The sequence below is a fragment of the Peromyscus maniculatus genome, chromosome 18, assembly GCF_049852395.1.
Source record: "Peromyscus maniculatus bairdii isolate BWxNUB_F1_BW_parent chromosome 18, HU_Pman_BW_mat_3.1, whole genome shotgun sequence".
In the NCBI taxonomy this organism is placed as follows: domain Eukaryota; kingdom Metazoa; phylum Chordata; class Mammalia; order Rodentia; family Cricetidae; genus Peromyscus; species Peromyscus maniculatus.
This window is the reverse complement of record NC_134869.1, coordinates 6,471,984-6,499,720: the sequence shown is the minus strand read 5'-3', so window position 1 is coordinate 6,499,720 and position 27,737 is coordinate 6,471,984. Positions and strand designations below refer to the sequence as shown.

At 42.3% G+C, this 27,737-nt stretch overlaps 2 protein-coding genes across 4 annotated transcripts in view; one reads left to right on the top strand and one right to left on the bottom strand.

Moving 5' to 3' along the window:
• LOC143269256 (disks large homolog 5-like) overlaps positions 1-27,737 on the top strand; it is a 340,382-nt gene that overhangs the window by 182,437 nt on the left and 130,208 nt on the right. For 2 of the 3 annotated variants that reach the window (XR_013045672.1, XR_013045671.1), the window contains 2 exons: positions 15,801-15,956; positions 26,015-26,085. The gene's annotated coding sequence lies outside the window, so the exon portion shown is untranslated. The remainder of the gene's footprint in view (positions 1-15,800; positions 15,957-26,014; positions 26,086-27,737) is intronic. The other variant, XR_013045670.1, reaches the window with a different exon arrangement.
• Positions 11,234-17,605, bottom strand: LOC143269433 (disks large homolog 5-like). Its single transcript, XM_076554670.1, has 5 exons — positions 17,460-17,605; positions 16,206-16,389; positions 13,150-13,265; positions 12,101-12,195; positions 11,234-11,934 (listed from the first exon to the last, which is right to left on the bottom strand). Exons 1-5 carry the CDS (start codon positions 17,603-17,605, stop codon positions 11,786-11,788), a joined length of 690 nt encoding a protein of 229 aa, XP_076410785.1. The 3' UTR covers positions 11,234-11,785.

The following is a 27,737-nucleotide window of genomic DNA, read 5'->3' as shown; positions in this document are numbered from 1 at the left end:
TCAGAGAAACACATAGGTGGTCAAGCTGTGCAGATATCTTTGGACTGGTAATTAGAAAAGGTGCCTTGAAGGATTCAAGATTTCCAGCAGTCCTTCTAACTCAATCTCCTTAGTGTTGGGTTTCCTTTTTATTCTTTTTACCATGGATGCTTTTTTCTTGCCCTAACATGACATTTGAAGGGTAGTGGGAAGGAGGCAACTTAATGATCTGAGGAGTTAGTCAAGGTATCACAGTGTTCCATTCCTCTATCTTATTGAGGATGGAAACCTACACTTAAGAATTGTGGCATGCCAGACTGCAACCCACAATTCCAGAGAGCCTAGCTAACAGGGAACAATCCTAGGAGAGACACATGGATGACCCTGCAAAAGAGAAGTGGATGAGATCTACATGAGCAGAGTGGGTGGGAAAGGGTGGCAGTGGGCGAGGGTGGGGGATGAGAACATAAAAAAATGGGAGGGTCAAGCTGGAACAGGGACAGAGTGGGAGAGCAGGGAGGAAGATACCATGATAGATGAGGACATCATGGGAATAGGAAGATGCAAGGTGCTGGGGAGGCTCTCAGTAATCCACAAAGATCACCCCACCTTGGTCTGCTGGCAGTGGTCCAGAGGGTGCCTGGACTGGTCTACTCTGGTGACCGGTCTAGCGAATAACCTAGCTGCCATCATAGAGCCTTTGTCCAGTGACTGATGGAGATAGATGCAGAAATCCAAGGCCAGGTACCAGGCTGAGCTCAGGGAATCCAATTGATGAGAGAGAGGAGGGATTCTGAAGGTGAGGGTGTCAAGATCATGATGGGAGGATGTGCAGAGATGACCGTCCACACTAGTGGAAGCCCATGAACTGTGGACTGGTGGCTGTGGAACCCCCATGGACCTGGACTAGGCCCTCTGGATATGGAAGATGGTCGTTTGGCTCAAACTGTTTGGGGAGCACCCAGGAGGGGGATCAAGATCTGTCCTTGGTGCATGGGGAGGCTTCTGGGAAGCTGGTACCTGTGGTGTGATGCCTTGCACAGCCTTGGTGCAGTGGGAAGGGGCTTGGACCTGCCTAGGCTCAGTGTGCCAGGCTCTGCTGACTCCCCATGGGGACCTATATTCGGGGGATGTGCAGATGTGGGGTGTCTTGTAAAAGAGTGCTGGGGGTGGGAGGAAGGAAGAGGGGGGACAATGGGTGATATGTGGAGTGAGTAGAAAATTTCTTAATAAAGAATAATGAAAAAAATCATTAAAATCAGTAGCAATCAAAAAAAGAATTGTGGCATGCAAAAAGAAAGAAAGCAAACTGTTGGGGACTAATGGGGCCCAGCCCCTAATAGTCTCCTTTCCAGGGTCCGCGGAAGGATCTATCAACCAGCTGAGAATCTATTCTTTTGTTGTGCCCAGATCGTGACCCCCAGAGAGACCACCAAAGACGAGCATGCCGGAATTGCAAAAGCAAGGTTTAGTTCTGAATATCCAAAAGCAATACAAGCCTAGGCAGGGACTTTGTCCAATACATCCAATGCAGTGGAGGCTGGAGGAAGCGCCCACCTGTCTGCAAGCTCAGTTTTTAAAGGGAAAAGTCACAAGGTTCCATCATTTAGGGGTGCTAGTACAGGTACAATTCTGATTGGCTCACTTCTAGGGACTTCTAGAAATTACTTCTAAGGGAGTGGTTGCCCGCCACCATTTCTCATTGGCTGCCCTCAGGTGGGGGCATTTCTGTGGTTAGTTACCCTGGAAACCAGGGAGAGGACATTCCATAGTCTGGCAGGCATAACCTCGTGACTATCTTGTGGATCTGTACTTTTACACTTCCTGGTTTCTGGAATCTGAACTGACTGGTCTCAGTAACTTCTGGCCTGTTCCAGTAACTTATGGCCTGTAGCTAAAAGGAGCAGTCTTAGGCCTTTAGTTTTGGGGTGAGAGCATTTTGGTCTTATTTTGGTTCCACACTTTAAGGTCGGTAAATCAGTCTACGAACGCAGAGTTCTTTGGTCCATTCGCTTTAATTCCTCTGGCATAACATCCTTTATACACAGCTTCAGTTCTGTTCTCATGTCTAGCTCCTTTCTTGCCTGATTTCTCTATATTTATCTACTGTCCCCTCTAAGTTCTATCTTAATTCCTTCATCTAGTTCTGTCCCTTCTAGGTTCACATCTATCTAGTTCTTTCCCCTATCAGCTCCTCTCCCGTTTCCTTCTCTCTCATCTGGCTCTTCCTCATCTTGTTCTTCCCCATCTGGCTCTTCCTCATCTTCCATCTCATTCCTCTAGTCCTCTCTTTTAGCTCTTCAATCTAGTTCTTCCCCATCTCAGCTCATTCCTCTCAAGTTCTTACCCATCTAGTTCTTCCATTCTCTTTTCTCTTCTCCCCTAGTCCCTGGAAGTCTCGGTATATAAAGGGAGGGTCCGAGCTAAATTGTGTAAAACTATTACTTAACGTCCACCTCTCCTAGGCGGTGTCTCCTTGTGGAATTTACCGTAAATCAGGAGACTTGCATGTGGGCTGTTATCATTGTTAGTCCACTTGGGACTAACAATGGGCGCCCACCTGGGTGGTGTTTCCTGTAGTCCTTGAAAGTGGCCAAGGGAGATATTTGATTCCAGAGAAAGCCTTTCCCTGAGGCTGTTCTCCAAATTACCTGGAATGTGTATGTCCAGAGAGTGCTCAGTCTACACTGTTAGTCCTTCTTAGGGAAAAATCAATTGGGAAAGCTATGAAGGCACACATGATTTTCACAACAGAAGACAGCTGATATATAACAAGCCAAGTAACACCAAAAACTCCTTGGGATTTGGCTTCCTCTGGAGGAATTCCATGATCCCTCCAGGTAGTGACTTTGCCATAACCAGCTGAGTTCTTATGATATATTCCTGCGGCCTGCAACAGCAAACCTGAATTAACATGTTCTATTGGTTCTCAACCAATAAAATCTCAGTTATAGAAGAAAAACTGTTGGGAAATTCTTCTCGTTATTTCTAGGTGAAGAGTAAGCATTGTGCTACCCTCAAAGCCAAACAGGATTTTGGGAAGATGGCCTCAATTAAACCAGCTATATAATCACAGAGCTTGAAATGCTTTTCCTGTCTGAGCAAAATCTGGAAGAAGAGACGTTATACAGTTGCCCAGCAGGGATTCCTCTTTGCTGTCTCAGCCTGGAGGCCTGTGGTAACAGTTGCAGTAGGAAAGCCCCCCTGGGAGTCTTCCAGTCACCTCACTGTATCTTGGGAATCCAAAATTTCCTGGTCTTCACCAAGTTCTGGATAGCCAGTAAGTGTTTTTAGACTTACTTGATGATGGTGATTTACTATAATCTGAAAGTGCAGAGGAAGAGGAAGGAGAAACTGAAAACTTCCATGTGCTTGGTGTCAAATGGTATCTGAGGGACTTAATAGTAGATATCCATCTAAGGAAGATCCTGAAACATCTACACATTGTTAGTAACATCTTGGACCACATCATTGCTCTAGAAGCATGGAAGTTCCATGAACAGAATGAAGCATGATCAAGCATGACCCACCCCATTGTAATAGTGCTACTACCCCATCATAAAGGATGAAGACAGCATCAATGTTGTGCCACAATACACAGATGCTTGTTTCTATACAATACACATATACATGTGCCCACATTTATACATTTAACAACATGTATTTGTTTACACTTTTGCATGCACACACACATACATACACACACATAGAAATATACTTTGAAATTAAATTAGACATACAATAAATTGACATATCAAGAAATTAAAAAGAAACAAACAAACTTTGTGGTATTTGTATTCATGTATATGGTATGCATGTTGTATGCAGAGCTATGAGTATAATTATGTTCATGTTTTTATATGTATCTATATGGTATACATAATGTGTACACCCATATCTAACTGCATATACATGTGTACATATAAATATAAAGATAAACTGAAATCTCAACTCCCAAACACCAGCCAAGGAGGCGGCAGAACTTTCTGAGTGGCCAGCTCGCTGTCTTAGCACTTTTCTGCCTTCAACTCTGAGTGCCTATTATGTTTTTTGAAAGGCATAACTTTTTTTTATAACATTTTCTTTTGTGTATACTTTTTTATTTTATTTTACAATAAATAATAATAATTCTACATATCAACCACAGATCCCCTTGTTGTCCCCCCTCCCACTCCCCTCTCCTTCCCCCCAGCCCACCCTCCATTCCTATCTCCTCCAGGGCAAAGATTCCCTTGAGGATTGAGATCAACCCGGTAAATGCAGTCCAGGCAGGTCCAGTCCCCTCTTCCCAGGCTGAGCCAAGCGTCCCTGCATAAGCCCCAAGTTTCAAACCAACAACTCATGTACTGAGCACAGGACCTGGTCCCACTGGAAAGGCATAACTTTTTAATTCACAACAGAGACACCGCATTTGCCCTATTAGAAAATATGTAAAATGTAACTTTCAAAAAGCAGAAATATGAGAAATAATCTTTGCTTTCATTATCTAGAAATGAATATTGAAACTTCCTTCAACACTTTTTTATATAACTGCATATGATTTCAGTAGTTTAATATTGATACTAATCTTAATTTTTCTCCCCTGAATAATGCAGCCTTCAATATATATATAAGTCCTGAGGAATCATTCTCCGTGATGGTAGTGGCCACTACTGTCTCTATCTAAAACATCTTCTAGTTGCCTAGAAGTCGAGTTGTTAATTCCTGCATGGACTAGTTTATGTTTCTGTGTAGACTTTGGAAACATTTAATGCACTAGTCTTTGAAGACACAGAGGTAACCAGGGTGAGTAGCGTGGGAAGGAGATGGCTTGGGCGGGATGACTGCATGTATGGGAAAGTTCTAGTTCAATGGGTGAAAGGTCATGTCTGAAGTAATTGGAGGCAAAAAGGCAGAACACAAGAGAAAGGTATTTCTGAATGCATGCTGCTACTCAGTGTAGAACAACAGATCAGCTCTTACCCACTGCATGACACATGGCTGTCCCAGATTTCTACTTAGCATGATGAAATGATTGTCCTTCGGCTTGCTTTGCAGTGGTATCTATAAAGATGATACAGGTCTAAAAGCATTTGTAACAAATACAGATAAATGTACAACCCTTTACCAGATATTCTGCATCTGAACTGGTTTATACCAAAGTCCATGTTCAAAGGGAGGTCCAAAAGTAAAATTCTTTTTTGATTCCATTGTTCTCTATAATTATGTTGGATACCTACTGTCTTAGTTAGGGTTTCTAGAGCTGTGAAGACACACCATGACCACAGCAACAACTATAAGGAAAACATTTAATCAGGTGGCTTACAGTTTCAGGGATTTAGTTCATTATGATCATGGCAGGACAAGGAGGCATGCAGGCAGACATGGTGCTGGAGAAGGAGAAAAATTTGGAGAAGAAGCTACATCTTGATCCCACAGGCAAACGTGCTCTGAGACACTAGGCATGGCATGAGCATAAGAGAACTCAACCCTCCCCCACTGTAACATAATCCTCCAACAAGGCCACACTCTGTCCAACAAAGCCACACCCCCTAATAGTGCCAATCCCTATGAGATTATAGGGGCTTCTTACTTTCAAATTAACAAACCTCCAAGATATACTTAGAAGGCATAATAGAACAGATTATGGTGGGGCTAATAGAAGATATTTTTGAGAGGAGAGCACTTTTTTTTTAAAGGAGAGTCTAATCATTGGTTCTACCCATCTTAGGTTCCTTGTTAGGGACTCCACAACAAAACAGAGATTACCAAAAGAAAAGCATATTCACTTACCTAGTGCAAACTTTCACATCACAAGTCTTCCTAAGGTAGAAAAAAACCCGACAAGCGCTTAGACATGAGATAATTTTTTCAAGATTGTTTTCATCCAGAATTAATTGTCATTGCATAGAATATCCTGTGCTTAAGAAGTAATCCTTAAACGTGAATATTTTCAAATAATATTAAGCAAATATTGTAATTTACAATTTAAAAAGTCAGGTACATTAAATGTACATTAATAGCAAAATTTTGGAGTTCACTTAAGTCCAGTATCAAATTACTTACATATAACAGCATATAGTATTGATGCCCAGGCACTGAATGAACAAGGCAGATGGGGGAAGATGAGCACAGCATAATCAGTTGCGATCCTTCAACACCTCACTGTCATTTGCCCTGGGGAGCCTCTAACCCTGAATCTCAGAAGCCTCTGTACGCAGCCAGGAACCACTCTTATTTGGAGAGGTCCCTCTTGGACCCAACTTAATGAGCTTCCAGCTATCAGGGGAAAGGATGGAAAGAGGTATCTCTCACTGAAACTGTTTGATATGTATGAAAGTATAAGAGCAACTGTTACTCCTGTACATGCCTGCACTGTCTTTGAACAGGTCTCATTCCCTGGTCTATGCCAACCCTAGCCAGACTACCAAGTGTGAAAGACAAGAACAAAGCCTTTGACACCAACATCTCACTTGTGCCTAAAGTCTCCACAAGATGAACAAGCAAACAGGAATTGTCCATCCCCAAGAGTCCCCATGCCTCCACCAAATAGCAGTCACCACAAGGTTCACAGGCTCCTGCCAAAAGCTGACCCAAGTGACACCCAGCAGCCCCAGAACACTCCTTAGTTTTGTGTGGGGTAACATCCCAGGACAGTTCAGAGTGACCCATGGAGCACATGGAGATGGGGAAAGCGCATCAGTCCTGCTGTGGTGATCATGTCAAGAGGAATTACTGACCCAGCAGGCAGCTAGAGACCTGAACAAGGCTACCAAAGAAAGGGAGTCTTCCAAACACTCATCTGGTCTCATATCAGGTTTCTGTCCCCAAATTCTACAATGTGTAGCGACAGAGGTGCCCATGGCCCCAAAATTATGGGCCCTTACTCTAGATTTCATTATGGTCCTGATCCTTGGAGTTGGCTATAGCCTTCATGGTTACCAGAGTTCCTTACATACCACAAAATAATGCCTTTATATATCCCCCATATTATTCAATACTTCTACCCTTCCCTGCTCAGTGGCCTTTCCTGATACTCAACTCCTGGTGGGCCCAGTCATTTCTCCCATGCCATGGACATGCACCATGGCTCGGGGCCAGCACTCTGCCTCTTAGAGCATGTAGTAGACCTGTGATTTTTTTCTAGAGTTGATGGAAAGTGGAATGTAATGAAACGTGTGTCAAAATGAAAGCAATAGGAGTCAAGCAGATGAATGGCAAATAGTGAGGGCTTTTGGATCATGTCCTCTCTGTGTGCCTTCATCAGTCTTCAGATATGAGGCTGTACCTTTCCTCCATGGAGGGACAAGTGGTGCTTCTGACCTGCTTCAGGAAATTGTCAGGAAGTCCTTTCTAGGTTTTATGAGCAGTTTCAGGGGAAGATATGAGTCCTTCTTCACATTCATGCTGAAACCTGAACTGTCCACAGGAGCCTGCAGAGCACTAATGACTAATAGTCTTAGACCTGAGAAGTGCATGGGGCACATAGGACAGACTCTCAAAGGCACAATGCCAGGAAGGATCATGGCATTTCAATGACCAACCCTGGAACCTTCCTTGGTGCTTTTTCACTGGTTATTTCCAGTGAACTCACTTACCTGCATGGCAGAGTAACTTCACTTTTGCCTTTTCCCATGAATTACTCTGAACCAGCAGTTTCTTCAAGCTAGACACACAGCAACCCTCTTCCCATCAAGAATTCTTACCCCTAGCATGAGCTTTTATTAAGAGTATCATTCATTTGAAACAAAATTCTGCACAAATTTTCCCAATGCCCATTAATATTAAAATATTCTCTAAGTTTCAGAACCACAGGAAAATCCTCTAAGGCAGAAAGCCACGAGTTGATCATGGAAAGTATCAGGGATGGGCCCATGGTATGCCCAGTTGGGTGGAAGGAAAGAGTTTACTCCTCCTAATTTGTTCATTGACCTCTATATAAACAGAATGACAGAATGGCATGATGTGTTGTGTATGTTCATTCTCTATCATATGTATGTATGTATTTCCCCCTCTCAAAATAAGTAAATGGATAGATGTTATTATTTTAAATTTGATCGGTAGATTTCCATACACTCATGATATTGAAATAATTAATTTTTAAAATAATGAAAAAATCGATGTAGCTCATAATTGTTTGTAACTCCAGTTCTAGAGATATTGACACCCTCACACTGGCATACATGAAGAAAAAACACCAATGCATGTAAATTAGTGAATAAACAATTAAATTTTTGTATTTGATAGTGGTGTCAGGAGCCCCAGAAGCATCCCACAGAACTAACTAACCTAGGCTCATAGTGAACCACCAACCAGGGAGCATCATGGGACTGACCTAGGCACTCTGCATATATATTTCAGTTGTGTAACTTGGTCTTCTTGTGAGACTCCTAACAGTGGGAGCAGGGCTTGTCTCTATTGCCTGCTTTTGGGACCCATTCCTCCTACTGAATTGCTACATCCAGCCTTAATAGAAGTGGTCATGCCTAGTCCTACCACAACTTGATATAACATGGCAGCAGATATTCATAGGAAGCCTGCCCATTTCTGAAGAGAAAAAAGAGAAGGAAGAATGGATGGAGGTCAGGAAGAGTGGAGTTGGAAGGAGGGTTGAGAGGAGAGAATGGAGGTGAAATTTTGGTTAGGATGTAAAAATAAAAATAAATAAATAAAAACATTCATTACAAAAGAAGGGAGAATATTGATGTTTATCATATTTAAATTTGAGATACTAAAAAATATCCCTCAAGGGACATTGCCACTTACTCTAACTTTATAATGTGCTTGCAGTTATACAGCGATAGTTAAATCATGCTAGGCATAATTTTGAGCTGGTCTAATACATAATATATTTGCCTTGTACTTGGAATAATTATATCATGTTTAGGGATTATTATGACCTGGTTATTGTTTTACATTTGGAAATTAATCATGACATAAAAAGATATAATTGTGTGTCAAGTTGACATGGGGTGAAGTTGTGATGGCTCTTTTTGGTTGTGAAATTTACTACATCTGCAATTAAGCAAAACCCAAATATGGAGGGGCACACCTGTGAGGTATTTTTGCTTAATTTGAAGACAGAAGATACGCATGTAATCAGATCTTTGCATAAGGAAGACATTCCCTTAATCTAGATATTGATGGAGAAAGAAACACCTTTACCTCAGATGTTTTGAGTCCAAAAACCCCACCTGTAATCAGCCAGGCCTAGTGCTGGGAGCCCATATAAAGAAATGGAAGAAGGGAGCTTTTGCTCTTTAGCTGCTTGGTCTCACCTTGCTAGCAAGTTCATTCCGTCACTGGCATTGGAGTCAACTTCTTTGGGATTCCAGACTATACTACTGATGGGTGAGACATCAAGTGTAGTGGACTGAGAAACTGCTGGATTCTTGGACTTTGTCATCATAGCCAGCCAATGTTCAAATAGCTGGAGCACAGCCTCTAAGTCATTCTAAAAAATAGCCTTCTGTATATATAGAAATTCATCCAATAAGTTGTTATCCCAATGGAACCATGACCGATGCACCAGCCAGGTAGAGAAACTTTAGAGTAGTTTGGATCTCACAACAGCCTTATCTCAGTTATAAATTCCACACGGTCACATTCCCTTAACCTGTGTTTTAGGAGATAATTTGATGCTGGCCTACGAGGTTTCTATACCTTCTGGGCAAGAAAGTAAAATAACCCAACCTGATATTTCTCAAACGGAACACACAGTAATCTAATTAAATGAGTAATTATATGAGATGGAGAGATTCTAGCTTAAGTGAGAATTAAAAACCAGATGTCTTAGCTTCAGTGGGGTAAGACCTGGCACCCCCTCCCCCACACACAGGAAGATCAGAGGACAGTAGGTTCTTTTTACCCTTGATGTGAGAGCTCCAGTCTGGAGACCCAGAGGATAAATTTCTTTACACATTAAATCTCTGCCTCACTGTTAGTCTCAGGAGTCAGATCTATTCCAGAGGAGCTTCACCAGAGTAAATCAGTCTCTGGAAGAACTTTCTCAATATAATCTGAGATCTGCTGTGGTAAAAGAACAGCTTCAACCACTTCTCTCCTTTTTTAGTTTTGCACAGAATCACTCTGCACCAGAGACATGGGGTCCCTGATGCAGGCTCCATCCACTCCACCTAGTCATGAGGTTCCTCCCAACATTGCTTATCAGACCATCAAGAGGGATTCCTCATCCTACCTCCACCCCCAGGACGGTCTTCTCAATATTTATTACATCAGACAGGCTTAATAGGTGTTGTCAGCCTAGAAGAGATCTAGCAAATCTGTTCCAATCTGACAGTCAGTGACTGGGGCAGGATCCTGAACCTATGAGAGCCCTGAATGAATGTGTGGTAGCCTAAGACAATTAGCATGCCTGTCCCTACAGTTTTCAATAAACTTCAGTCTTTGGTGGGGAGTGATCCAATCCACCTAATACAGCACACAGGGCTGGGAGGACAAGGGTCTATTACAGGACTGTGGAGATGGCTCATCCATTAAGAGCATTTATTCCTGTCTCAGAAGACTCACAGGACAGACAGCTAACAAACCTTTTTAATTTAAAATGCAGGTAGATTCTGCCCTCACCTGGCCTTTGTGGGAATTGCATGTATGTAGTGGCAAAACACCCATAAGTATAAACAAAAGCGCCACAAAATATCCTAAATTGTCTTGCAGGAAATCAGCTCTGCTGTTCACTTATCACTCATGATATATTTCAAGAAAACCAGAGGCAGATTTCTTTTTATTTCCTGATTTCCTTTATACAAGTTTAATGAGCGTTCTCATTTCCTGAGAGGCCTGGGACAATATACTTGTGTTTCCCTTTAATTTGGTCTACATGAAGTTCCGTGAACATGTGTGTACAGTGTACAACATTTTACTCTTAACTAAATATATGACCTCAAGGATACAATATGTCTAATTTTTCTATTATGTAGTGGGTATACATGAGGTAGGCTATAAACCAACATCCAAGTCGCCACCCACTTGTGTAGCCCCGAGGCCCATGGCTGGGAAATCTGTGTGCAGCCCAAGATTCCAGGAACTTACTGAGATACATCCAAGCCTGTGATTTCTGGGTTTGCAGGCATGTGAAACCTCATCTAAGAGCATTTATTCCTGTCTCAGAAGACTCACAGGACAGACAGCTACCAAACCTTTTTAATTTAAAATGCAGGTGGAATTTAATTTAAAATCCAGGTCTCTCAGGAAATGAGAACGCTCATTAAACTTGTATAAAGGAAATCAGGAAATAAAAAGAAGAGTCTTAGAATGAAAAGTTTGAAATTTATTTTATTCATAAAATACATTCATTTTACTCAATGGGAGTTTTCAAAACAGCAGTCACTATATACAGTATATAGACTTAGCAAACTATTAAAGCAATGACAAGAAGAAAAGTATAACAAAATTTAACACAACCTTAAACGAAAATGAATAAAACCAAAAAACCTAAGCATAAATATCCTAAGATATAAACCAAAAAAAAGGAAAATTTCAGTTTCCTTTGGAATTTCATTATGGAAGAGCAAAAGAAGTGAGGAACTGGCGTATTCTCTGTAGTGAATTATCTTCAGCTACACGTGCCCATGACATGGCTTCAGCTTTAGCACTGCACTAGAGAGAATCTTATGCTTTTGGTGTGGTCTGTCTGGATGGCAGTGTGACATTAACACAGTATTCCTTGTCAGATTTCCATCACATATGGAGTCAGGGTTCTTAGTAATTTGTGTTGTGTTCTCTGTATATTAGACTTGTTTTTACACAAACTTTCATCTGGGGATAGTGAGCCAACAGATGTGGATCCGATTATGGCTGGACCGCCTCATGGTAGGTTGATATTTGCCTCACTAGTGAGTTCAAAGCTGAAAAGAGGTGGCATTTTCTGAGGAGGCCTTGAACCTGGAGTGTAGAATGTCATGCCTTCAAGGTGTCTTTGGCTTCTTCCACCCTTCCCAGTCTCCTTAACAGGTACTGTCAGGGAAAATCAGAAAAGAAAATATGATTCAGAAACAGTTTTGCTGTGCACATGGCAAGAAAATCAGGGCCTATTCACCCCTAGTAAACAAAGTTAAGGAAGGAAACACACCCCATGAACACCCTGGCTGCTGGGGATGGGGCTCAGTGGTGACTTACTTGCCTGGGACATAGTGTTTCTGCTTGAGCAGCTCCATCTGCAGGAGGCTCTCATCCTGGGCTGTGGTCTGCTTCAGTTCCTGCTGGAGGTTTTCAAACCTAGGGGAGAAAGGCAGCTGGGACACAAGCCTGGGGGACCTGCCATGTCAGCTTTTGAGCCCTCATCAGATCTACTCAGCTAGACAATCGAGCTTTACCTTTCAGCTGAGTTCATTCCCTGCTTCTCCAAGGCAAAAGGGTCAGAGAGAACCCGGGCAGGATTTTTTTCCTCAACTTTTAAAAACTGCTAGAAGTTGAACTGGAAAATACATACTGTGCTGGATTAGAAGAAACAGCATATTTCTCCAGCAATCCAAAGACATCATTTTTGAGAAATATCAGTTTGACAAGATCTGAGGAACAGGTCAGGAGAAATGTTGCTGTCCTTGATTAGATACCAGGTGAATGAGAACCTCTTGGACAACTCTATGCCTGTCCTCTAGTGGAGCCTACACAGCAATGCAGAGAAGGCTCTGATTAATCCTACAGCCCATACCCTGCATGGGATTAGCTTGTCAACTCCTACTCTGTTTATAACCAGAGTAAATCTTCGCATGAGAAACTGATAAACACTGCAGAGAGCCTGCAATCAGCAGAAATGTGCTGTATTCAAATCTGCCGAAGGGTAGACAATTATCTCTAAACGTGATGTTCCTGATGGAAAATAAAGTTGCAGGAGGACACACTTTCCTTCATGATTGATGATTCCCCCTGTAGGTTTCTGGATGCCATGGGAATATTTGGGAGGAGATCTAATGTTAGATTTGAGATACTCCTAGCATATTAGAGTTTTCAGAAGGGAAGAAGGGGACACAATCCCCATAAGACCAAGGAGAAAGCATATTGCTTCCTAGCCGGAAGTTCCTGTTGACTGAGACAGCAATTGCACTCTGAGGTGTTCATTCACTGGCTGTGGTTAGGAGCTTTACCAATTGAACAGAAACTCAGAGGACAGAGATCTAGGTACAGTGGACCCACTTAGATCCCCCTGCTTCTGGAAGCCTGAGCTCCTACCTCATCTGGGACACAGTGAAGTGATGCTGCAGCTTTGCTGACAAGTCCCTTTGCCGGGTGAGCAGCTCCTTCTGCTTCATCAGGGACTGAAGATCTTCCTCAAGTCTTTGATGTTCCTGTTCATTAGAAGATTGTGTTTTTAGGAGAGGGTTTCCTGCACCCCTGTACATATAGACACATGCACATACACACACACACTCTTGAACACACACATGTACATGAATGCACACATACAAGCACACTACATTGTCTCCATGTTTGCTTTACCAGAAAGCACTGATGTAATATGAGATCACCTGGGATACTATGAAGAAGAAAGTGACCTCTCATTAACCCACAGCCTCTCTACTCATATTCCAGTAGAGAGAAAGGAAAACGCAAGGTCCTCTGAACACAGTGATGTGGAGAAGATTGTGAACTTTTACTCTGTTTAGATAATTTTTCATTTTATTTTTATGTTATATGTGCAGGTGTTGCCTGCCTGTGTGTCTGTATAACACATGCATCCCTGGTGATCTGGGAGAAGAATTCAGTATGCAGATAAGTCAATGTAATGCTTGCCTTGTAAACCTGTACACAGACTGGTGAACCCCAGGGATCATTTACCAGTAATCCAAGCTCTCCTAGCAAGTTCTCCAGTCTGTGAATTGAAGGCTTAGTTCCCCAGCACAGGACCACTGGATGGCAATGGGCCAGCCCCTTGCTCTCACTCAATGCTTCCCAGTGCCTCCAGGGAGGGCAGCTTCCTCCTAAAGAAGCTCTCTAAAGCACAGGTTGTCTCAAATTAGGCCCAAAGCAACATGCTCAGAAACAAGAAAATCTCTAAACTCAGAAGTCTATATTATCCTTTCCTCCAAGTAAGATGACTGTGTCAGGGATTTCTTTGAGTAACAGAAGGTTGACTAACTCAGCGAAAGGATTGCATGTATTATTCCATGTTTAACTATATTCCATGGACCACATTGTATGTTTGCACTCATCAAGGATGTGCATCTGAGTAGTTTCTAGTTGGGGGTGTTCTGATGAGTCCTGCTGTAGCCCTGTTGTCCTCTCTTCTCTGTGGACACCTACTTTCCACTCTGGAATCAATGTTCCACTTGGAATCTGCATTCAATATTCTGAATAATTTTAAAGAGCTTCTCACAGGGCTACAACATCTTACACTCCTACCAATATCTGATAGTTCTCATTTCTCCCAACCTTCCATCAGGCCGATTTTAACTCAGTATGAAGAAGTTTGGAATAAAAGCAGTTTCTGAGTGCTGCAGACACAACATGGAGTGGGTGCTTTAGAGTGTGAGGAGCCTAAGGGGTGCACTGAGACAGCCTCTTCTCACACCTCAGCATAGCTGTGGGACTTCTGCTGGGCTGAGATGCAGTCGCAAGCACCTCTGCTGTGCAGAATTTCTCAGGGAATAAAATCCAGGCCAAGCTCCAAGGACAAGGTTAGCTGAACCAAGATTAGGGAAAGGTGAAAGGAAAATGGCAGCAGACAATGAGGAGAAAAACAAAACAGGATGCAGGGAAGTCATCAGTGGTCAGCCACCATTCACCCAGAACAGAGAAGGACACAAACTCTCAGGCAGCCTTTCCTGCCTCTCAGTAGCTTCTTTCTCACCTTTATAGACCCTATTACTTTATTTTTATCCAGAGGATTTCTTTGCAGATAAATAATTCTGCCTCAACCTGAAAAACCTGAAAATACCTGAAGAACTTTTAGCCTTCATCAGTTTTATGTCTTTTGTTGTAGTTAACTGTGTGGACATGCAGAATGATGGACAACACCATCTGTTCTTTGACTGATGCAAAGTGGTACTAACCAGATTAGGCACAGTACTTTCTCATTCAAATCTGTCTCCACCATTCTTAAAGATGTCCCATTGTTCCGTGAGTGAGTGAACATACACATAGAGGCTCAAGCACATATTTTCATACCCACAAAATTACACATAAGAAAACACACAAATACACACACACAACTCTCTTGCACCCAGAAGGGGAAGGGACGAGGCTGGAATGTTGCAACTCTTTTTGTACTACAGGGAGAGGTAGTGGGTCCGCCCTGCTGTCTACAAGCTCTTAGACACAGCCAGGCTTTTCTGCCCTGGCCTGAACTTGTTTCCCCTCCTAGGGCAGTTTTTATAGCAGACTCACTGATTGTACAGATAAATAGCAACCTCTGCACAAATGAGTTTGACCACACAAGACCAAGTGCCCATGGAAGAGGCCTGGACATGAAGCCTCCTGATAGATCCAAGTTGACCCATCATAGTCTCCTCACTAAACCTGCCCAGATTCTGACACAAAAGACATTGATTGCACTTGAGAATGGAAATCACCATTGTCATTACCCAACAACTTTTGACTGGATTACAGTGCATATGATGTGAAAACCGCCCCAGTTAGTCAGTAGGAGGCTACTTAGGTCACCCATAGCACTTTCCTGAAATGCAATATTCTATACAACTATTAGGAGGAGTCTTTCCTAAGACACAGCTATAAATATGATAGAGTGAGCATCAAAATGTCAGGTTCCATGTGTGAAGCCAGTAAAACAAACCAGACATTTCCTGGGAAGTTACTTCTATGCCGTGAAAGAAAAGAATTCTGCTTATTAATTTTAAAATTGATCCATTGCTTGATTTTTGTAGGGGACGTTCCTCCTTCCATGCTGTTCCTGCCTCTGATCTCATATGACCCCTGCCAAGCAAATGAGATCCAGACCCTTGACCTCACTCACTTGGATCGCTGTGCTACTCCCTAAGTGACTCCCATCATAACACCGCTCCCACCATACTGACACATAGGTGAGTGACATGTGATTTACTCTTCTCCCTCAATGGACTGCAGCTTCTAGCAGAGCAGTAGGGTTTCCTCGGCAGTCATGCAGTGCCTTCCAAGAGGCTAACTCCTCAGAAAGACTTGTGAATGATTACAGAAATGAACTATTGGATGGGATGGGTCACTTGGATAAGTGAGTAGAGAGTTACATGGGTGTGTGTATGTGTGTGTATGGTTAGACAGGTGGGCAGCTTGGCCCTGCTGCTTCAACCTACCTGCTGCTGCTTTGTGCAGAGGTCATAGATCTTCTCATGGGCCTCCTCACAGAGCCTCCTTGCCTCCTTGCAGGACTCTTGTAGTAAAATCTGCTCCCCATGCAGCTTTCTGTTGTTCTTTTTCAACATGCTCACTTTTTCCTTTAGCTGAGTCCATTCACTCAGGAGCTGACAGTAGAGGGTGCTGAAATGTCACCAAAAATGATGAGCTCTACCTCCATCTGCCACTCCTGCCTCCTAATACCATCCTTGCTGCAAGGTCCCATGTCCCCATCCCCATGAACCCTGGGCAGGAACCCACATTAGCCATGGCAGCATCACTCAGGTGCAGGCCAAAGCCAGAGAATAGGCAAATTACAGAAAGATTCAAACTACTTCTGAACACGCTGACAGCAAAAGAGATCCATGTACCTATGAAAACTGGATCCCCCACTTCCTCCACACACACCCTGGTGCTTAACTGTTCACCATATTGGGGAAACATGAGCAGGTAGAGGAAAACCATGCCCTAAGGGGGACAGAGGACCCAATGGGAATACATTCCATCCATGTTTCCCATAGAAACCAGCTCTGTAAGCTCCTGCCAGAGCCACAGAAAACATTCATGGTGCAAAACATGTTTTCTCTCTAGAAGCTCCAGAAGTTGACAGGAAAATGTTGGGAGGGGCTCTCAGACTCTTAAATCTTAGGAGAACTCAGTTTAGGAGGCAGAAGTCTAAGAGCTATAAGGCAGGCTGCTTGCTAAGAGGTAAACCGTCTAGAACCACAGCCCAGCTTTGTTCAAAGGTGAAGAAGGGAAGAAGCTGCTGTGGGATATCTTCTGTATACTGTGAATATGTGTTACTCCCATTGGTTAATAAATAAGCTGCTTTGGCCTATGGCAAGGCAGGATGGAACCAGGCAGAAAAATCCAGAAGAGACAGAAAAGAAAGTCAGAGGTGGAGGAGATGCCAGCTGCCACCCAAGGAGAAACATGCCAGCAGCTTGGCCATGCAGCAGCCATGTGGCAAACATAGATTAATAGAAATGGGTTACTTTAAGATGATAGAGCTAGCTAGCCAGAAACTTAAGCCATTGGCCATACAGTTTGTAAGTACTATAAGCCTCTGTGTGTGTCTTTGGGACCATTTGGCTGCAGGAGGTGGATGGGACAGATTCCTCCTGACAGATGCATCAGGCAGGACTGGAAAAACTTCAGACTACCAGAAGGAGTCCTTAACAATTTCATGGGTCCCATCTAAATTAGGCACTCACCGGTAGGAGTTGGTGTGCTCACTCAGCTCCTTGCACTTGTACGAAGCCTCACAAATTTCCTTGGGGAATTTCTTTACATCTGACATCTCCTTCTTATGCCGTGTTTTCAGCATCTCCAGCTCAGATTTCAGCCTGTGGTAGGGCATGTCCCAAGGAGCAAAGAACCCCATGAATACAGGTCTTAGGAACCACATAAATTAAGATTCTGTTTTATACTACCCTAGCCCACTGGATGTTACACCATGAATTCTATACTGGACCTCCTGATGTGCATTAGACTTGCCTTACTGTCCCATGGCCAGGAAAGGCTGGGTGTCAATAGGGAAGGAGACAGGGCTACATGAGCTCCCTCAGTAGACCTCTAGGAGCAGACTAGCTGGCTAAGGAGGTCTGAGCAGTCTGTGCCACAGATGGGGGTGTATCTGAAATCTGCAATGACATTCCCACTGTCTTGAGAACAGAGATTTTTCTCCTTACAAGGATACCCAGAACTCATGATCTGTATTGCCATGGGGAGGCACTACATTCAGATGTCTTTATAAACACCCAAGGGGATTCCAATGAGGGACCAGGATGAGCACAAAGGCTGAGAGCAGTGATGCTCAATGTGGGGCTCCCTGGCCTCAGCACTTACATCACCAGAAATCTTTGAGACATGTGAATATTCAGACCTACTATGAATCTCTGACTCTCACGATCTGAAAGGACAGACACACACACTGTAAGGGAGTCTCTCAGAGACAGTACAGAACACACTCAGACACACAATCCTCAGCACAAGGAGATTTATTAACCTAGCAGTGCAAGCATAGCTTGGGAGCCTGTCTCTTTAGCAGGCGAAGGCACACAGCAAGCAGCAGGCTTTTTTAACAGTGGGTTTTTAAGTAGAGAAGTTTAAGTCTGTGCTGGGTAAATTGTTGAGCTCTGATGGGACAGGTTAGCCAGTGTAACCAAGTAATAAATTTTGATTGTTGAACTTTGGTGTTTAGTTTCAAGAATGAGTCAGTGTCCACAAAAGGGAATGGACTTTGGGGACTAAATTTAGGAATATAATCTAGTGGTTTATCAAGGGAAAGGGAAGTGAAAAGGGCAAAACCTGCCACTGCCATGTTTGCAATGTTTGGGCCCCTTAGAGAGCACTTCACACACATGAATCCACACACAGAATGTCAAAGAAATGCACGTAGGGGGCATTGCCTCAAAGTATAAGGAAGAAGACCAGAGAGGAGCAGGGATGAACTCCAAGCCTTCCAGACACACAGATGGACGACAAGGCCTTTCAGCCTGTTCCCAGACCAAAAAGCAAAAATAAATAGATAGTCAAATATAAACACTCAACCCAGAGCACCAAGCATCTCCTAAAAGCCGATGTCTGTCAAGGCCTCTTGAAATGCATGTTGTGATCTTACTCCCTAATGCCCTTCTCTGTAGATTGTGATTCAGGGCACAGGCTCTGCTTTTTCATTTGGAGGAATCAGAACAGCCTATGTCCTATCTCACTCCTACAGGCTTCAGTTCTGCCTCTCAAATGCACTCAGGACACAGTAGGGTCAAGACAGTTACCAGAGAAAAGGGCATGATGAATACCTGTTGTTCAACTCATTGTTGTTATAAAGGGCCAGGAGTTCCAGCAGTTCATTCCTCTCATTGATCATCATCTGTAGCTGAAGGGTCAGTTTATCCACCTGGTTCAGCTGCTTCTCCTGCTCAGTGAGGAAGAAGGGTGTGGATGATGCCTTCCTAGTAGTACCTGTAGGTACATAAACACAGTGAATTTGTACAGACGAATGGCATAGGGCCAAGAGACCATGTGGAGTCCCAAGAGGAGGCCTGAGGAAGAGGAAATGTATGGCACCCAGTGAAGCCCTCAAAAATCAGAGCATCTATCCTTAAACTGGGGACCATAAGTCATGTGTCTGTCTCCAATCTCTGAGGATAGATATATGCCTCAGGCCCTCCTGCAGCCCCACTGTCCCTGAAAGGCATAAGCAAGGCAGGTCATGTTGGTTTGGAATTGTCAGGTGATACCTGATGTGATGCAAGAAAGTCCTGGATTGCCTGGTGCTTTGTACCTCCCTGCCCGATAACCTGTGTGCAGGACTAAAAGACACTGAATGTCTCAGACCTGGGTACATGCATGGAAAGTTTTGCTCTCTGGTATTTATATCAGATATCCATGAAACCTACAGAAATCCACTGAGAATAAAGTGCAGCAACATGCTACCCTGATACCTCATTAGTGGTTCTGTGCCTCCTTTGGCATTCTTTGACAGTCAGAATGAACTGAAAAAGGTCCTAGCACAGCACTACATCCTTGACCATTCCTGGCCCTCTGCCAACTAACCATCAGAAACCTCCAATTTGGATCTGCTCTTTAGGGACCCAGAGAAGCAGCATAGGCGCATGGCTTCAGATGATTACAGCTACTGAACCCCATTACTAGAAGGTCCAGTTCTGGCCTCAACTCCTCCCTAAAAAAGCAGAGATCTCTCTTCCAGTCAGTATGCTCAGTCTTGCCAACATGTTGATTGGTGAACCCTATACACACTTAATGAATGCCTCAAGGGCATTTGGAATTGTAACAACACTGGTGATTTCACAAAAGATGCCATAGGTTCTCCAGGATATAAAAGAATTTCCAGAGCAGGGACTGTAGGGTCACTGCCAACACCTTTATCTATTTGATAACAAACTCTTCCCCAATTCACCAAAAGCCAAGCTGCCCTTTCCAGGAGCCTTCCCTGAGACACAGGGGAAATCCTTCAGCACCTCCTCCTTCCAATCCCGAGATCTCTCTGATTGATTAGAATCTATTTCATTCTAATTCAATAGTTCATCATGTATGGAGGGCAAGACTCATTTTCCAAACTGTGCCCAGGAATGGCTTTTCTCTTCCTGATGATCTCTAACAAGATGAGAAATAAAGGATGATAAGAAATTAGCTCAGTATAATGGGGAAGGAAGATCAGTTGCACGAGGTGAATAAGCACATCAGAGAAGATCCACGGGGCAGTTACAATGTATGAGGATAGTGGAGGATTATGTGGGTCCTGTCAGAGCAATGATAAGTCACATAGGTAAAGATGAAAGTTTTACCAAAAGCTTCAGGAGAATACATTCCATCCATCATGAGGTTAGCGAACTTGTTATCAACCACTGAAAGGTGTGACTGAAAATACCTATGAACTGGGCATCCACAGGTGAGCCCTCTGACATCAAGAACAAATACTTACAGGAAGAGTGATGTCCCAGTCCTACACTCAAGGTAGAGGAAAGATGACTGGCTAGTGAGAGGGCAGGAACTCAGAAACCTTAGGGGTCACTGACATGCAGCAATACTTGGTAGCTCCTGCCCTGCTAGTGGTTGTTATTTAAAATGTGAGAACCTCTAGCTCTGGCCAGGGGACATTACTCTCTCTGTTATTAGTGACACACACCAAAAGACATCCAGTGTGTGTGAGTTGCTCGGCTGGTACTGAAACCTCTTTAGTTCCCATGTGCTTCCTTCCCACTCAGAGTGAAAGCAGAGGGCCCTCAACAGAACAGCTGCAGCCTTGACCATCCCTGGCTTTCTGCCAAACTAACCTTGAAAATCCTCAACTTTGTTCTGCTCTTGAAGAACTCAGACGAACAAGTAGGCCCATTGCTTCTCAGAAACTCTCACCTGCTTAGCCCCACTCCTGGAAGGATCAGATCAAGCCTTCCTCCTTCAAGAAGCTCCCCATCCCTTTCCCAGGACTCACTGCGCTTTCCCCAGGACCATGTATTTCTTGATGTGTGACATGGAGACTGAAGGTCATCTTCCTTCTGCCTCCCTTTGGTCTCCCTGTGCTCTCCATCCTGTCTCCCAACAATCCTGTTCAGTCTAGACAGCATGTCTATAGGTGAAACACGAGACACTGCACAAATGCCCCAATGACAGTTGGCGTTGCCACAACACTGGTGACATCACATGGAATGCCAGGGCTCTCCAGGATACAGTAGAATGTCCATGTGCTGATGTCACCTGGTATAGCTATTTCATCCCTGTTACATACCTCACCCAAAAGTGACTTGAAACCAAGGTGCCATTTTCAGGATCCTCTGGATTCACAATGGAAGCCTTTAGGTAGATCCTCCTTCCAAAGCCAGAAATCTAGGCCTCTGCTTCATTAGAAACTTTATCTAAGTGAAGTTGAAAACTCACTTTGCATGCACTGTCCAGGGTTGGATTTTCCCCACCTTAAGATTAATAATCAACAATTTGAGAAAGAAAGGATGCTTAGAAATGAGGTCAGGATAAAGGGGAGTAGTAGGGATGAGACCTCTGAAGTGAATATTCACCCAGGGAAGATCCTCAGAATTTTAGAGATTTTGGGCTCAAAAAAAGTTACATAGTTAGTTATGAAGATTCCCCCAGTGTTAGTAGAGCTCACTCAAGCTATGAGGTTGTTAGTGAGATGGTATCTTAGTGTCATTTGATTTGCATTTCCCTCTTGGCTAAGGATTTTAAGCAATTCCTTAAATGTCTTTTGGCCATTTAATATTCTTCTATTGTGAATTCTCTGTTTAGATCTGTACCCCATTTTTTAAGTTGGATTATTTGGTATTTTGATGTCTAGTTTCTTGAGTTCTTTTTATATTTTGGAGATCATCCCTCTGTCAGATGTGGGTTTGGTAAAAATCTTTTCCCATTCTGTAGGCTGTCATCTTGTCTTGTTAACTGTCTCTTTTGCCTTACAGAAGCTTCTCAGTTGCAGGAGGTCCCATGTATTAGTTGTTGCTCTCAGTGTCTGTGCTACTTCTCTTCTATCAGGTTCAGTGTAATTGGATTTATGTTAAGGTGTTTGATCCATTTGGACTTGAATTTTGTGCATGGGCACAGATAAAGGATCAATTTGCATTCTAGCATGTGTGAATGCCAGCACCATTTGTCAAAAATGCTTTCTTTTTTTCATTGTATAATTTTAGCTTCTTTGTCAAAAATCAGGTGTTCATATGTCTTTAGATTAAAGTCAGGGTCTTTGATTCAGTTCCATTGATCTATGTGTCTATTTTTATGCCAATACCAAGTTATTTTTAAATATAGCTCTATAGGAGTCCTTGAGGTCAGGGATGGTGATGCCAGACATTCCTTCATTGTACACCATTTTTTTTTAGCTATCCTGGGTTTTGGTTTTCCATTTGAAGTTGAAATTGTTCTTTGAAGGTCTGTGAAGACTTTTGTTGGGATTAAATGGGAATTAAATTGAATCTGAAGATTGCCTTTGGTAAGATCGCCATTTTTACTATGTTGATTCTACCTATCCAAGAGCATATGAGAGCTTTCCATTTTCTGATATCTACTTCAATTTCTTTTTTAAAAACTTAAAGTTCTTATCAGATAGGTTGCCCCAATGAATTTTTGTTGTCTTTGGCTATTGTAAAGGTGGATGTTTCTCTGATTTCATTTTCAGGCCATTTATCATTTGTATATAGGAGGGCTACTGATTTTTTTGAGTGTGTTCATCTTGTATCCTGCCACATTACTGAAAGTGTTTATCAGCTGATGGAGTTCCCTGGTGGAATTTTTGGGGTCACATATGTATACTGTCATATCATCTGAAAACAGTGAATGTTTGATTTATTCCTTTCCAATTTGTACCACCTTGTTCTCCTTTTGTTGTCTTATTGCTCTAGCTAGAACTTCAAGTCCAATGTTGATAGATATAGAGACAGTGAGCAGCCTTGTGTTATTTCTGATTTTAGTAGAATCCCTTTGAGTTTCTCTTCATTTAGTTTGATGTTGGCTGTAGGCTTGCTGTATGTTGCCTTTATTTCATTTAGGTATGTTTCTTGTATCTCTGATCACTCCAAGACTTTTATCGTGAAGGGATGTTGAATTTTGTCAAAGCACTTTTCAGTATTTAATGAGATGATTATGTGGGTATTATTTCTTGTAGTTATATATATATAGTAAATTCCATTTACAGACATACATGTGTTGAAAAGGATATAGAAAAGGTAGGTCAAAGGGTAGATTATTGAATCTACTCTGAAAAGAAAAAAGAGAGGATATAGATATGGTAATATAGAAAGTTAGATTTTTGAATCTTCTTTCAGAATGGAACTACTAGTTTTAAATATTTCACATTGGATTGGATTTTTGTATATTGTATATAAATTATGTATATTGATAGAAATTTGAGATTGATTTTGTTAGAAAATACTTCCACATATATTTCTAGTCTTGTCCAATGTATCATGCCTATACAGTTCATTTCACAGTGCAATGCAGTTTTCAGTCCTTGAAAGTTATTGCCAACTATTTAGGATAATAAAGAAATGCAGTTTAGTAGATAGTCATTACAATCAAACCTGTAGTCATATTAGGTCTGTTCTCAAGGTCAAGCAGAAATATATTTTAGATAGACAGGTCATCTTAAAGCACTTCAGAGATCTTCAGAATATGGCATTGAAAAATGATAACATAGATTTTTTCTTCGTTTTTATGAGTCAGAAACATGTCTGCTCCTCATAGTATCCATCTTCCCCAAGAAGACAATGGGCATTGAAGAAAGTCAATATAGTGTTTACTTTATTTGTGGCAAAGTTAGCCACTGGGTAAGAAAGTGACCTTACATCAATGCTGACAGTATGCTGTCCAAAATGGACAAGCAGGACACAAAAAAAGGACTGATGCTCCTTGCAAAGACAAAGTAGAAAGGCCCTTCAGAAAATCCTGCTTTGCAATGAGTCTGACAGATATGCTAGGCCTGTAGGCCAAAGATGGATGTCCCAATGGTGCAGAGAAATCTTGAGTGACTATCCAGGCAACCAGCTGTTTCTGTTATTTCTCACATTTTGTGGAAGTCACTTAGTTATAGTTCCTGTTTACTCAGTTAATATTATTTCCTTCTCAGGTCTCTGAAGGAGTTGAACATTAGATAGTTATAGTTTTTCTTGTTGAAGAAATTTGGAAAAGAAACTCACTAAAGAGGTGTAAAGTGTATAAGTTTGAAAGACATCAAAAGATAGTTTTTGGTTGGTAATACAAATTAGGATAGAAGGAGAATTAGACACAGTCCTTTGGATTTACGAAGATAGGATAGATAATGGAGTATTTTTTCTGATTTTGTCACGTCCAAATGGACTAGACATTGTTGAATTATTTATTGCCTTTATATATTGTATATAGTTATTGTACTTAGTGTATTTATTGCCTTATATACTGTATATAGTTATTGAACTTATTACATGTAGTTTTTCTTATATTAGTGATAACCCTTTTTTGCTTTAGACAAAAAAAGGGGTAATGTGCTGATATTTTATTGTGCTCTAACAAAGCTTGCCTGAAAATCAGAAGGAGGAGCTAGCCATTAGTTAACCATAGAGGTCTGGATATCTGGACAGACAGAAAAGAAGTGATAGAGCTGGGCAAATAGAGAGTGTGATAAGGTGGGGTGAGAGAGGTTCTTACTCTCTTTTGGTGGAGTATTTCATGGGGTTAAGAAGTATTGGCTGGGGTTGAAGAGATGACTCAGGAGTGAAGAACAGTGACTGCTCTTCCAGAGGACCCAGGTTCAATTCCCAGCACCCACCTGGCAGCTGACAACTGTCTGTAGCTCTAGTTCCAGGGGACCTTTGCACAGACACACACAGGCAAAACACCAATGTACATAAAATAAATAGAAAGAAAGAGCTGGGCGGTGGTGGTGCACATCTTTAATCCCAGAACCCAGGAGGCAGAGGCAGACAGATGTCTGTGAGTTTGAGGCCAGCCTGGTCTCCAAAGCGAGGTCCAGGAAAGGCGCAAAGCTACACACAGAAACACTGTCTTGAAAAACCAAAGAAGAGAGAGAGAGAGAGAGAGAGAGAGAGAGAGAGAGAGAGAGAGAGAGAGAGAGAGAGAGAGGAGAGAGAGAGAAAGAAAGAAAGAAAGAAAGAAAGAAAGAAAGAAAGAAAGAAAGAAAGAAAGAAAGAAAGAAAGAAAGAAAGGTAGAACTATTGGCTTCCTACTCTGCATCTTTGATTTTTCAGCTTTTGCCCCAATATCTGACTTTGGGTGATCGCCTGCAGCTTCAAGTGACCATGTTCAGGATAGACTGTGAACATACCTATCTGTCCTGAACCAGACAGTTGGTAGAGGCAGCCTTTGGTGGAAGACAAAGCCTACTAAGCCTTTGTCTCAGTACAGAAAATAAAAAGGAAGCCAGAATTTGGCCATTTGTATTACTTATCAGTTACCCTTTATGTATCTGCCTCTCAGGGAAGACTGTGTAATTCCTTTTCCCTCAAATTAATGAGTTTATTGAGGTTAATACAGGAGTATAGGTATGGGATTACTTATGGGAATATGAATAACTCTAATGTGTGGCATCACAAAGGCTTACATTAGAATGGGTGACTCATAAAGACTGGAACTCTGAATGTGTCGGCATGACTTGTTTGCAGCTGAATGAGACAGAGGGTCTCATTTCTTCAGTTCTCCTTAGTTACCACCTATTTAACCTTGGGAGTGGAAGGGCCTTGTTAATCCTGTAAGTTTCAGCTTTCCCAGCCATGGTTTAATTGCTGAGTATTACGAACCTTCATAGAACTTTCTGAGACTTAAGGAAATAGTCCTACCCAGGGAAGAACACACCAGTTGGATACTCACTATCAAATGGTCAGTCCTGAAAACATATGCTAGCTATACAGAATGATTGGTTTACATTTAGGAAATATAAACATATGGATATATATATATATATATGTATATATCTTTTTTTTGCATGTAAAATATGTTTTATTGTTCTTTAAAAGGGTTCAGGATTTGGTTTTAAATCAGGCTGCACACCTTTCAAAAGTTTGACATCTCTCACCATGCCAAACTGACTTCCACTAGCAATACTTCATTAAATCCAAAAGAAAAAAACTTTTTAATTTTGAGGAGGAAAAAAAAAGTCCAGTTCTGAGAACAGTTAACATTAGTCTTATTTAAAACAACATGAGGGCTGTTTTATGTTGTTTTATCCACCCTTCTCCTCACACAGAACCAGGAATGTAACTCTATCTCAGGCAGGCATTGAGACCGATGGACACCTGCATGCACATAGCCTCACGGGAACACATGTGCTCATGCACAAATGCACACACCAAACTTCTGAACATGTCAGGTGGAAAAGGGTTTGCTGGTATTGATCAGAACCCCTGGAGTCAACAGTCAATCTAAACTTAGAAGGTAAGATATTTTGATCTTGAGTCTATGTTAAAGCGATCTATTTGTCGTCATGTTCTGAAATAAGAGAATTTTGGGTTGTATCATCATTTTACACTTTAAAATTCTAGAAACAATGTCAAAAAAGCATTATTTTTCATTTTCTGGGATGAGGCAGCTAGGACTCCACAGATTCGAATTTAGTTAAAAGCAGAACAATCCCAGCAATAGTATAGAGGCAGTTCACAAAGCTGCCAGCCACCAAGGTACCATCAAGGAGATGTCATCCATCCTACCGGCCTATCTGTACTAATAAAGCGGGAAGCTTAAGGCTCTGCACAATACATTTCCACTGGGACAAGAAGACTCTAGGCCTGCACTCAGGGCTTGACACTCACTGTCAAGTAGGGAACATTTAGCTAAAGAGGGTGCCAGAGTCCCCGGAGTTGCCTCTCCACTGCAGCCTGGTCAACTGTCTTCTGCAAATAAGGAAAAAACAGCTTTTCTGTATCAGCACATTTAACAGAGAACCCGAAAAATGCTCCCACATGATGCCACGAGCGGAGTCCCCTTGCTATTCACTTTATTGCTTGCCATTGCCTGTGGGTACACACTCACTAGATATTGCTGGTTTTGACAGTGATTTCTTTTTCCTTTTTAATCTCAGAAGAATCTAGTAATAACAAGGTAATAGGTGGTTACACTAACTGTACATACAGAGAGTAATTTGGAAAACCACCATCACAGACATTCTTAAGACCAAAATACTGTGAATGTTCTGTTGCTCCTCTATTTCTGAAATCAGCCCTCAGATTTTAAGATATTGCTTTTCCATGACATCGTTAGATAGCAAATCCACAACCCATAGTTCTAGAGTTGTAGAAACAGGCTAACTCTCCAGGACAGACCATCGATGGCCTGGAGCCATCTCTTCAATAAGTTTCTGGGATGCCCACTTCTTCCACTATTGGGAAAGGATTCTCCTCTCAGCTAAGTTCCAGGAGACAGACTCCTCTTTAAGATGTCATTTCCTCACCATTTACCAAAACAAACCGCTTCTGGCTACCTTCCATGCCTACGTGAGGAAGAGGAACTAAGCGAGCACCCACCATCACTAGACT